Below are 13,076 nucleotides of genomic sequence, written 5' to 3'. Positions count from 1 at the left end.
CACATCTGAAAGAACTGGGTCGCTCTATGCCCACATTTTCCAACAGGGGATAAGACCAGCCAAAGCCTTTGAAAGCTCACACATATAGGCTATACGTGGGTTAGCCTCTACACACACATCACCTATCATAATGCTTATACTGTATGTGTGCACATATAGATATATATATCCAAACTCATTCATATAATGTGTACAGGCTGACTGAAATGTGGATGTTTAATCTCTTCACGGCTACACTTGGACGCAAGCAAATGTTATGTCAGCGCACACGCATAGAGTTCCAGATGAGGCCCAGATGCAGTCTCTTGCGTTATCCCGATCTAACCGTATGTATTCCTCTTACATCAGCATGTTGCCATATTTGACTACACTAGATGCTCCATTACCTGCGCTCAAACCAGTTATTTTAATAGCAATTCTGCCTTACACCTGAAAGCAGTATACAAAATGAAAATCACGCCTTTGGGACCTACCCCTGGCTGACAACTTCTTCGTGTTGATGATTTTGGCTGCATACTCTTGGCCGGATGATATCTTCACACATCGTCTCACGACAGAGAACGCTCCCCTGAAGAAGTGGGCAAAAAAAAAAAAAAAAGAAAAGAAAGAGAAACAGTGATGAAAAAAATGGGCAAGAGGCCCTGATGCTGAAAAAGATACAGCATATGGCACGGAGAGCAGAATCTGTGCCATGATGGAGGCACAGCCGAAGCACTTCCAACGTTACACAACTACAGCTTTCCATGGCTGTTTGTCAATGTGTGTGTTTGATGAGCATGCGTGGGTGTTTTCAAAATGCTTAGCATATTCACTGGCCACATGCTCACACCAAGTCCATCTGTGTATTCAGTGGAAAGGAGGGGGTTAATTACACATCACCTAAAATGCCCCCAATGGAGTGTTTGTTCCTCTCTCATAAAAAATTAAAAAATTATGCATTTTATTCATGCATACGACCTAAAATATAACAACAATATGCATTTTGTGAAATAAAACGATGTGCAAATAGGAAACATTGCATAGTGGGGAGCCAAGCTTTGGAGCCTAATGTTCATACTGTACTTGAGGCGAATACGCAGATGGCGCAGAGACGTTTCGGCATGCAACATCATATTTTTGAACGGACTGTTAATCAAGAGATTGCGCGAAGGGAACGAGTGGGATTTCAATTTAATGTCACAGTGGGCTAAAAAAACACACTCAGTCCGGGTCATTTTAGATGCATCAGCATGTCCGAATGAATATATCTCATGTTGGCAGTTTATATTTACTAGGGCACTCCTGAACCCTGTATGATACGGATCGGGACCACCGATGTTGCCCTACTGCGCACCCTTCCCCTCCCCCCTCCTTCGCCAAACGCAGCGCAAGGAATTCCCAACGCGATCATTAACAGCACGGGAATGTGTGTGATTGCACTGTAGACGCATTGCCATGAGTGTTTCTGTCTCCGGGGGAAAAATCCCGAGTCCCACCCCCACACAAGATATGTATCATTTTGTCCCCCTCCCCTCTCCAAAATTGACATTAACCCAGCTGTTCAGGTGTCTGACGTGGTGGTCATAATGGCAGCGTCTAAAAGCTTAGAGCGGTGCCAACCTAGACAGCCTTTTTGGGCATCACGTTCCGTTCCGTACCAAACGCGCGCCTGTGATGCCCAAAAATGCTATGTGGGTAGGCAGACCAGTAGCCGATGTAACCAAGCGCTCACGGCAAAGTTATTATAAGCGTTCCTTGCGATTATAGCGGAGCTGTCAAACAGAAGACGCATCGCAATCGCAATCTTATCATTTCCTTGTGCGTTCAACGCGTGACTGATAAACAATGACATTTCGCATGCAAGGCAGCATCTGACGCACTCTGGGGCAAAGTGTGCATATTATATAACAAATGCACAGAAACACAATCCTGCAATAGAAAATACAGCACTCACTTTCCGAGCTCCTCAAAGAGCTGATATTCGTCCGTGAATCTGGTGCAAATGGTTAGAGCCATTGTGGTGGGGAATGATGCGGAGAAGCGCAGTCAGTCTCCTCTATTCCCTCCTGTACACCGAAACGAGTGCCTTTGAACGATGCTTCTTGGATTCTGCTTCGGTTTCTGGTCTTTTGGATTGGGATGTGGCGATCAATGCCAGCTGATCAGATATGTACACCTAGGGGTCGATCACCAAGGCGAGGAAGAAGCGCGTTTACATTCGACGGGTCCATGGGCTCATCATTATGCGTGTTGACGTTGCCATCTCTCTCTTGGACGTGTTCAGATACAGCACCTTACCCCCTCTCTCCTCCCTTCAAATCTATGCCCCGCCTTCTAAAAGATCATCCACTTGATTATTTATTTACTTACTATCAAATTAATTAACCTATACATTAAATAGTGGAAAGTGGGGCTGGTTGGTTGGACATGGCGCATAAAGAACTGCAAAGAAACGCAGTTCTAAGCTATTTAAGTGATGCAAAAAGTTGTAAAACAATTACAAATTAGCCTACTAAAAATCGTGCAACCTTTTTAAAAAAATTACATTTGAATCAAAACCTTCTATTTTTATTTTCACACAAATTATGTTGCTCCATCAGTTCAGTAAAAGGGAATCTTTTTTTTTTTTTTTTTTTTTTTTTTTTCCTATCTTGATACATTTTGTGTCCAGAAAAAAACTAATTTTCCTTAAGGTGTTCCTTTAGCTCCGTTGTACCCTACTTCATTGGCCACAATCGTTAACCTCAAAGCGCACATGCGGCCACAGCACTGAAAAGTATGACGCCCATTTACAGCTGGCATTTAGCCTACGCGCATGCCCACATGTGCAAATCTCTTTGCAGTTCTTTATTTTGACCACACGAGTGCATTGTTGAAAAAGCAATCATTTAAAAAGTTCACTGAACGTTACTTAAGTACGGTGGTTCTGAACCGCACGGTAAATAAATAAAAAAAAAAAAAAAAAAAAAAATATATATTGTGTCTCAGTTCCTTCCTGAGCCTAATCTTAATTTTTTTCTCTCTCTTCAAAAAAATGCATGCGGTACCAACCTTGGCCACCAGGTGCCACTATCAATAAACATGTAATCTTATGCTTTTAATGCTTTGTTGCTATATAGCTGAATAATACATTTATTATTTATTTAAGGGTTTGCAAACTTTAAGGCAAAATCAGTTTACATATGTTTGATATGGCATTCGTTGTCGTGTAACAACTGGAGTTATTTTTTGGTTTGAAATTGTTGGTCTTTCTAAACCATCTGTGCCGTTTGTTCAGTGTTACATGGTGGAAGCGAAGGAATGTATTGAGGGAAACATGGGGAAATTTTTATTATGTCTGTCCTTTTGAAGTGTTAGGGGTACATCTGGTAATGTTTATATTTTTGTAAGTTATCTTGTAAGTCTATTCTAAACGAAAAGATCATTTATAAATTAAATCCTCGCGACTGAACGGGGATGTCATGCGCAGACTTCCATGGTGGAATTTAATTTTAACAAGTTGTCTGTGCTTTTGAAACACACTGGGTTTGGTACTGCTAATTTTTTTTTGCCGGAGCTGCCGTGCCGGGACGCGGTCTGGCTGTTATTGCGAAAACGCCGTGAGTAAATTTGGGGTAATCTTGAACTCGATGATGTATCCCACGTCCGGGGATGTGGGATACAGTAAGTGTAATGATTTCCCAACAACAGAAATCATTATAATTTTATAGCTTCACACTAATACAAAACCGGTGTGTGTAGCCTACTATTCTAACCCTTAAATAAATAATAAATGAATTATTCAGCTATATAGCAACAGAGAAAGCATTAAAAGCATAAGATTACATGTTTACTGATAGTGGCACCTGGTGGCCAAGGTTGGTACCGCATGCATTTTTTTGAAGAGAGAAAAAAAAAAAATTTTGAAGAGAAAATGTTTTTTTATTTATTTATTTTTTTTTTTTTTTGAAGAGAGAAAAATAGATATTTTTGAAGAGAGAAAAAAAAATGTTTTTGAAGAGAGAAAAAAATACATTTACGGAGCCCCTAAAGGGACATGGTGGTGCAAAAATTATGAGATGGGAGGAAAAAATATTTTTCAAATATTTAGCGTTCCCCGAGAAACTTTGCGTTCTCTTGCAAAGATATTTGCGTTCTCTCGCAAAACTTTTGCGTTCTCTCGCAAAGATATTTGCGTTCTCTCACAAAACTTTTGCATTCTCTTGCAAAGATATTTGCGTTCTCTTGCAAAACCAGTTGTGAGTTCAAACAAACAGTACTTCTGGTTTAAGTCCACGTTGGCAGCCAAGCAGTGGTTCAGACATCACACGTTCACAATGGAGCGGTTCATAGAGTTTTACTTTGAGCTTGGACTCAAGTATAAAGAAATAAGGTCAGTGCTAAGCACAAGGCATGGTTTTCACTTAAGTGAAAGACACCTAAAATGGATATTACGTGATAGAGGATTATTTCGATGGAAAAATTACTCTTGTTGAGTTCATCCGTAATCAGCTGCAGTACTCTGGAGAACTTCATGGGTACCGATGGATGTACGGCAAATGCAGAGAAAGGGGTCTGCACGTGAGAAAAGAGGATGTGCGCTTGGTGCTGAAGGAATTGGGCCCTAGAGGCGTTTCCGTGAGGAGAGCCAGATGTCTCAGATGTCTCAACTACTTTGCTAAAGGACCCAACTTTATTTGGCACTTGGACTCGTACGATAAATTAAAACCATATGGCATTGATGGCTTTTTGAGGAAAATTATCTGGCTTAATGCCTACACAACTAGTAGCAATCCGAAGCTGATAGGAAGTTACTATATTGAAGCGGTGCAGCATTTGGGGGGATACCCTAGAGTTGTTAGGGGCGATCTTGGAACTGAAAATGGACATGTTAGAGACTTTCAGCGTTTTCTTCACATAAATCACGCAGATGAAAGCCTTGACAGCTATTTGGAAGGTGCAAGTACTGCCAACCAAAGGATAGAATACTGGTGGGGGTTTCTGCGAAAGGAATGCATGGAATTTTTGATTTCCCTGTTTGCTGACCTCAGGGAGAACGGATTCTTCGATGGCGGTTTCATGGACAAAAGTCTGCTCCAATTCTGCTGCATGGGACTCATCCAAGTGAGTTCATCTGAAATGATTTTTTGCTGTTTGCATGTGGTGAGTGAGTGAGTGAGTGAGAGAGAGACATATTACTGTTTTTCTGTGGAACACAAAATGGTATATTTGAAGCAGAATTTAACATCTTTTTTGTTCAAGATGTCTGGATGTTTGGAACAATGAGGCATTGAGAAATGAAGACAGGATTAAATTTTTAAGTAAACTATTCATATGAATTTATTAAAAGTTTTGAATAATTTTGTGGGGGGTTGTTATTGTTACGTTTTGCAGGATGAACTGGATGACACTGCACAGGTTTGGAATGCACACACCATTAGGCCATCAAAGAACATCAGCAACCCCAGTGGACGGCCCAGTGTGATGTATGGACTGACTGAACTCTACCTCACCAGAGACTTCCTCACCTCCAGTGACACTGAAAGTGTTCAATTGTGCAAGAATGAATGCACTTTTTGACGCCACATACCATGTGATCCAGACACTCGCAGCTTGTTTAGAACATTCAACACACTTTTCTGCCCTCCCCCTCCACCGCCTGACACATCACTGACAGCAGATGTCTTTGCCACATTTTTTACTAATAAGGTTACAACCATCAGCAATACATTCTCAGCACCACACCTTGTCAAACACCTGTCTCCTGTATGCAACTCTTCTGTCTCTATGTTCTCTCCTCTGACAGACACTGAGGTCTCTAAATTCCTCCTCTCCAACCACCCCACTACCTGCTCCCTTGACCTCATTCCTTCTCACCTTCTCCAGGCCATTTCTCCGTCCATCCTACCTGCACTCACACACATAATTAACACATCTCTACTTACAGGCACTTTTTCCACTAAATTTAAGCAGGCTCGAGTAACCCCACTGCTGAAGAAACCCGCACTTAATCCTACACAAATAGAACACTACAGACCAGTCTCTCTCATCCCATTCATGGCAAAAACACTTGAAAGCGCAGTTTTCAATCAAATCTCTGCCTATCTCTCACAGAACAAGCTGCTGGCTGACAATCAGTCAGGCTTTAAAAGTGGACACTCCACCGAGACTGCCCTGCCGTCTGTCACTGAGTCGCTGAGACGGGCGAAAGCTGAATCCAGATCATCTGTCCTGATTCTGCTGGACCTTTCTGCAGCCTTTGACACAGTCAACCATCAGATCTTACTCTCTACCCTCTCCTCGCTGGGCATCACAGGAACTGTGCTTGACTGGTTTCATTCCTATCGCTCAGGTAGATCCTTCAAGGTTTCCTGGAGAGGTGAGGTATCCAAGCCACATCAGCTACTTACTGGGGTACCTCAGGGATCAGTACTTGGGCCACTTCTCTTCTCTATATACACAACATCACTGGGACCCATCATTCAGGCACATGGTTTCTCTTACCACTGCTACGCTGATGACATGCAACTCTACTTGTCTTTCCAGCCCAATGACACCACAGTGACCGCTCAAATTTCTGCCTGCCTGGCGGACATCTCGGCCTGGATGAAGAAGCACCACCTGCAACTCAACCCAACCAAGACTGAACTCCTTGTCTTTCCAGCCAACCCTTCTGCTGAACACAACATCACCGTGCAGCTGGGTGCAACTACAGTAACACTTCCAAATCGGTCAGAAATCTAGGGGTAACCATCGACAACAGACTAAATTTCACAGACCACATCTCAAAGACCGCAAGATCATGTAGATTTACACTCTACAATATCAGGAAGATAAGACCCTTCCTCTCTGAACATGCCACACAACTGCTTGTCCAGTCACTTGTCATAACTAGACTGGACTACAGTAATGCTCTCATTGCAGGCCTCCCTGCATGTGCAATTAGACCCCTGCAAATGATCCAGAATGCAGCATTACATCTGGTCTTTAATGAACCAAAGAGAGCACGTTACACCACTCCTTGTCTTTCTCCACTGGCTGCCGGTTGATGCACATATCAAATTCAAGGCTCTGATGCTGGCATACAGAACAGTCACTGGGTCTGCTCCAGCATACCTAAAATCATTTATGCAGAGCTACGCGCCCACTAGAAGCCTGCGGTCGGCTAAGGAATGTCGCCTTGTTGTACCAACACAAAGATGCACCAAAACACTTTCCTGGACTTTCAGCTTCATCGTACCACGTTGGTGGAACGACCTTCCCAACTCCATACCTGAAGCTGACTCACTCTCTGTCTTCAAAAAATGACTAAAAACACATCTTTTCCAGGAGCACTTAACCAGTCATTTAAAAAAAATAAAAAAAATAAAAATTCTGTTGCACTTCATTCTGTTTTGAATACTATTATGATGCTAGTGATACTTTGTAATACAGCACTTTTCATACCACTATCTCCTAAGATGATTCGCTTATGTTTTCCTCTTTTGTAAGTCGCTTTGGATAAAAGCGTCTGCCAAATGAATAAATGTAAATGTAGATGTAAATGAACTGTGCAACGTTATAATTTCTGAGTCTCAGTTGAACCTTCCAAGAGACCCATATCAAGCTGTGAACTTATACATGCATTTAAGAGATGTGATCAGGGTATTACTATAACAAATACAAGGTTCTTTTTTTTTAATCTGAAATGTACTTACATAGCTAGTAGACAATACTCCTGCAGAAATCCTGCAATATCGTAGGATGTTTTTATGAAGAATTAGAATTTACCACACCTCAATATTGATACATGAAGAATTAGAATTTGCCACATTACAATATTGATACATAAAACTCATTATAGAATGAAAACAACATTTGCAAAATTATTTATTGTTCAAAGTTTTGTATAACTGGACATAAAGGCTACTGAAGAAATCTGTCCATTTCTGCCAAATTTGAACATGTAACACCATATAAACAGACTTTGTGTTTAAAGTGTATGGAATATACAAAGAGGTTAAAGATTCTGAGTTATTTCCTTACTAACAACCAACCTGGTATTGCATAGAACGGAAAACAGATTGAATTCAAAAACTTTGCAAAGCCTAAAGACCATTAATCCATATTTCAAAACAATATACTCACATTTATTTTGTCTGTTTAAATATAAATACATACAATTTAAATAACATAAATAAAAATCAAATAACAAAAATAAGAATCACATAACAATTTATCAGTATTAATGGCTGTAGTGATGTGTTTTGAATGAAAACAACCTGACCACTTATTGTTTGTGGTTCAATGTTACATTTTATGGAACCAAAGGGATAGTTCACCCAAAAATGAAAATTCTGTCATCATTTAGTCACCTTCAAGTTGTTTTAAACCAGTATGAGTTTCTGTCTTCTGTGGAACATAAAATAAGGTATTTTGAAGAATGTTGGTAACCAAACAGTTGCTGGTCCCCATTGACTTCCATAGTATTTTTTTTTTCCATACTATGGAAGTCAGTGGGGACCAACAACTGTTTGGTTACCAACATTCTTCAAAATACCTTCTTTTATGTTCCACAAAAGAAAGAAACTCATACTGGTTTAAAACAACTTGAGGGTGACTAAATGACAGAATTTTCATTTTTGGGTGAACTATCCCTTTGACAAACAGGTTAAAGATTCAGGGTACTTTCCTTACTAACAACAAAAGTGATATTGCATGAGATTAAAAACTGAATAGCCATCTGTTTCAATACTTTGCATCAGCAGCCTAAATTAAACATACCGGTACAGAGTATATTTCAAAACATCATACTTAAATTTCTTCTTTTCTGTGTAAACAAAACACATGCAACAATAAAACTCAAATTCAACAATACTCTGAGTACAGTTCTGGTGCTATGCTTTGAGGAGAACAAACCATATGGTACCATATAAGAGAACCACTTATTAGAAAACTCCAAACCTATTGGAATAAGCTTAATTGAATGTTACAACAATCAAATGTAAACAAATTTACAGGATGTCCATTTCAATGTAATCACTGGACAGAATGTTTTCAAACTCTGTGCGGAGGTCTGGGTAAGAACTGTAAGTATATGGTAAATCAAGAGTAGCTCTACAAGTATGAGCAACTGGCCTTCTGCTGAGGCCAGATTCTGCATTGAAGCTTACCTTGATTTGATCAACACATATAACAGAAGAACCAGTGCAGAAGCATAGACATTTTTCTGCTTTGCTTTGGTCAGCATTTCTGACATAACGTTGCAGATGATTGAATACCATCTGTTCTTTCTGAGAGCGAATCACCTGTGATGTTTGAAGTAGCTGTGCCACTTTTTTGCCAGTGGCCTTCTTTGTGTCATACAGAGACACTAGGTTTTCTTTGTCTGGTATTTTCATCAGTGCAAATTGCATGGTTTTGGAGAAGCAATCTATTATATACTTAGGCTCTTGAAGAATGGCTTTATGAGCCATTGTTTGTATGGCAGCCTCTATGGTGTTTCTCGGAGGGACACAATGAGAGCCCATTCTTGTAAAGAGGTCAAGCAAGTCCTCTTCATCACATTCCTCCAGTGTGCCTTGAAGAGCCTTTGCAACGGCAGATCGTTCGGTTGAAGAGAGATAGTTTTGGAAGGATGACATCAGGACAACATTGACTGAGTCAATTCCATGCATGCATGCTAAAATGAATGCACTGGAAAGCCTCACTGGCAGCACACCGAGATCAAGTAATCCTTTTACCCAGATCCTTCCTACTGCTTCCCATTCAGCTTCAGAAAAGTCTGGTCTTAGTCTAGGGACCCGCTCATCTTCCCCTTCACACTGTTCAAGGAACTGATCCCAGAAGTGTAAACTTCTCTGGACACTCCAGCATCATCTACAGCATTCTCGTTTACAAATTCCATTGTCAATTTAGATTGAATTATGCTGCTATCCATTAACACAGCCACAAGATCTTCTACAACCTTTACCCTGTGTATTAAAGTGTGCACATCTTTTGGATTTGCTGAATTTTCAGATGAAATTGTAGGAGATAGATGGTTTCCTGAATGTGATGGCAAATGTTCTGGTGGTGAAGGCATTCCACTCTCCATCTAGAAAAAGTAAGGTAAAAACTGTTTAGAACAGATATTCTCACAAAGTGCCAAGCATATTAAATGTATTATGTATTGTATATATGACCTATACAATCTTTGTCACACCTTTATTCCTTTCTGTGCATTCTTTTAAATAAAAAATGTATTTCTCTAAACAAACAAAAGCTGAATCTTACACAAAAACATGCAATTGTGTATGGAATTGACAGTGCAGGTCTATTAGGACTGATTATCCAATAAGAAACAACAGCCGTTTTCTAAAGGGCTTCAACATGCAAAACATGTTTTTAGCTCTTACCTGCAGTACAGCATTGCTGTTACTTGAGGGTGGTGATGGTGCCTCAGTTTCAGCTTCATTCAGCTCTGCATTCTAGAGGATCAATAAACATGCATAAAATCAAAGTGAGACACATCGTCAAAGCAAAAGTAAAAAAGTAGTGTCACTGATGATAACAATTGCCTAGTGATAAGGGGGTAGCAAAAAGCAGACAAAAAGACAATTAATATCCAGTAATATTATCGATTTGACTGTACTGACACTATCAGATGAGAACAAAACTTGAACTGAATTAAGCTGAATAATGACATTATTGTCTTCTGTAGAGCGGCATGATTTGTAAAACAGTGGTCTTTTTTTGAACTGTCACATGTTGGTATCCATTACGGCAGAAATGAAGCCATCCAATTTCAATTCTTCGGGAGGTTTTTTTCTGCAGATAAATTTTTGTGTCTTGCCATCGAATACTGTTGCTTAGGGAAGACACAGGCTTTACCATGCAAAGCTTCAGCTGACTTTGATCCCAGCTTCCTTGCTTCAGTTTTCTCTTTCAAATTCTGTAACAGAGTTTCTTTATCAGAGCAGGCTGCTGTTTGTTGACAGAAGGAGAGGACATCCAGTCGGTCACCATATGAACTGATATACTTTGCTATTTGCTCATCAGTCATAACAGAGAAATATAAAGAAGATCAGATTTTAAATATTATTTCTTGAAAGAACATAAATGCACCCATGAATTCATAATACATGAATTAACACAGTCTAGACTTATTAATGTGGAACTTTTAAATGTGTAACACTTACAATAAAAGTAACAGTCAAATCTCTTCATCTACATGCCATGCTGAAAAATTGCAAATATTATGCCAATATTCAATATTATAATTCAAAAAATAGTTCATCTTAACTTGTAATTACAGTTAAGTGCATTGTGTGGTCCCCATCCTGCAGACTACAAGAGTTTAAAAATAAGAGGGATCATAATTACTAAAAAATTACCAAATTTTATTTAGAACTGCCCTGATAAAGCTATTTCACACAACATATATTTACATATATTCCACAAGCATAATAACAATAACTAAAAATAAATAAGAAAAAAAATAAATAAATAAATTATGCAATGGTTCAAAATAGTTGTTATTTTGATATGTCGCTGGATTGATGATGATCAATGACTGTTTTTTTGTTTTTTTTTTCTGTTACACATGTCAAACCCCTACTTGTATCTGTCCACTAGTTACCTGTAGCTGCTTACATCAAATTTAAAGCTTTTAAGCTGACCTTCAGGTCTGCCAATGGCACCTCTTACCTAAATACACTCCTATAGGTGTATGAAACCTCTGAACATCTATGGTCAGTGAACGAGCAGTGCCTGATTGTTCCTCTAGTCTAGAACAAGGGACAAAATCACTTTCAAGAACCTTTACTCTCACTATTCCTTTATGGTTTCCAAACTGCACCCGATTTGCTGTGATTAACACAACTTTCAAAACAGCTTTTAGACACACCTTTTAAACAAACACTTAACTAATCAAGAACAAACATAATTCTTTGTAATTGAAACCTCTCTTTTACCTTCTCATTTCTGCATTTTTAATTGTGCACTAGCCTAGTCTAATTTGCTACTACACAAACTTGTACTGCAGATATTGTTAATAGCTCTTATGATAAATGTATTCATTGTTTCTCACTGTGTAAGTCACTTTGGATAAAAGTTTCTGCTGAATTAATAAATGTACATTTATAGTGGTGCATGAGTCTTTCAAGTAGTGCCTATATGAGGTTGAGGTGCAGCTTTCACACTTTTATATTTGACACATGCACAACTATTATAAAAGGTGCAAACATTCATTGATGCTCAAGAAGGCAACACATTATATAAAACTATGGTGATTTGTATATGGGATAAATTATTATATTTAGTACTGTCCTTCATATTTCCCACAAAATAATAGGTTTACACAGATCATATCCTGATATAAAATGTACCCTTGGTTGTTAAAATACTGTGCTGCCTTCTTGAGCATCAATGAATGTTTGTATTGTTTGTAATAGTTATGCACATGTCTCTTAAATTGTCCTAAGTGAAAAGATGGTTATCAACATCATATAGACAGTGTAGGGAACAGCTAAACTGTGCAGAAGATGCTGGAAATCCAAACAAAGTGAAGTAGCGGGAGGATTTTTCTTAGGAACAGTAAGCATTTTTACTTCTCAGGACAAAGCAGGGACACACACACACACACACACACACACACACACACGCACAAAATACAGTCACTGATCATACAGGAAGCCAAACATAACAATAAACAGGAGGATGCAAAGTTTTGAACATTTGTGTCATTTAGGTTATTGTGAATTAAATGTAAGTATCTCATTTAAAACAGCTTCATCAGGACAGTTTTAATGATCCCTCTTATTAGATTTTGCAAGGACACAATTATGACACCATTATTAGTGAACCAGTAAGTATTTAAGGTATGAAAAATCAATTCTGATTTAAAAACAAAGATGAGACTTAAGAAGTGGTATGGCTGTACACTAGCTTTGGTTTCCTTGGTTAGTAATAACAATGCAAACGTGTACAAATGTGGTCATGGTTTTTAACGATAATATTAAAACCTTTACACACACAGGGATACACGTCAACACATTTGGTTACATCATTATCATTAACATATCAGCTACATGTAGGCCCATTGAACTATAATGACACATTACCCACCTTGTCCCTTTTCATGTGAATTATGTCCTCTT

General features: G+C 39.0%; 1 protein-coding gene across 11 annotated transcripts in view; it reads right to left on the bottom strand.

The window, feature by feature from the left end:
- Nucleotides 1–2,271, bottom strand: part of LOC127445284 (calcium/calmodulin-dependent protein kinase type II delta 2 chain) — a 56,113-nt gene extending 53,842 nt beyond the window's left edge. For 7 of the 11 annotated variants that reach the window (XM_051705250.1, XM_051705254.1, XM_051705255.1 and 4 more), the window contains exons 1-2: nucleotides 1,934–2,270; nucleotides 474–568 (exon numbers count right to left, since the gene is read on the bottom strand). In XM_051705250.1, the coding sequence (XP_051561210.1) occupies nucleotides 474–568; nucleotides 1,934–1,995 (157 nt within the window). In that variant the 5' untranslated portion in view covers nucleotides 1,996–2,270. Of the gene's footprint in view, nucleotides 1–473; nucleotides 569–1,933 lie in introns of all 11 variants that reach the window. The other 4 variants (XM_051705248.1, XM_051705252.1, XM_051705251.1 and 1 more) reach the window with 1 other exon arrangement.
- Nucleotides 2,272–13,076: the final 10,805 nt, after the last annotated feature.

The sequence above is a fragment of the Myxocyprinus asiaticus genome, chromosome 8 (assembly GCF_019703515.2).
Source record: "Myxocyprinus asiaticus isolate MX2 ecotype Aquarium Trade chromosome 8, UBuf_Myxa_2, whole genome shotgun sequence".
In the NCBI taxonomy this organism is placed as follows: domain Eukaryota; kingdom Metazoa; phylum Chordata; class Actinopteri; order Cypriniformes; family Catostomidae; genus Myxocyprinus; species Myxocyprinus asiaticus.
The sequence above is the reverse complement of the archived record's forward strand: the minus strand, read 5'-3'. Positions and strand labels throughout refer to the sequence as shown.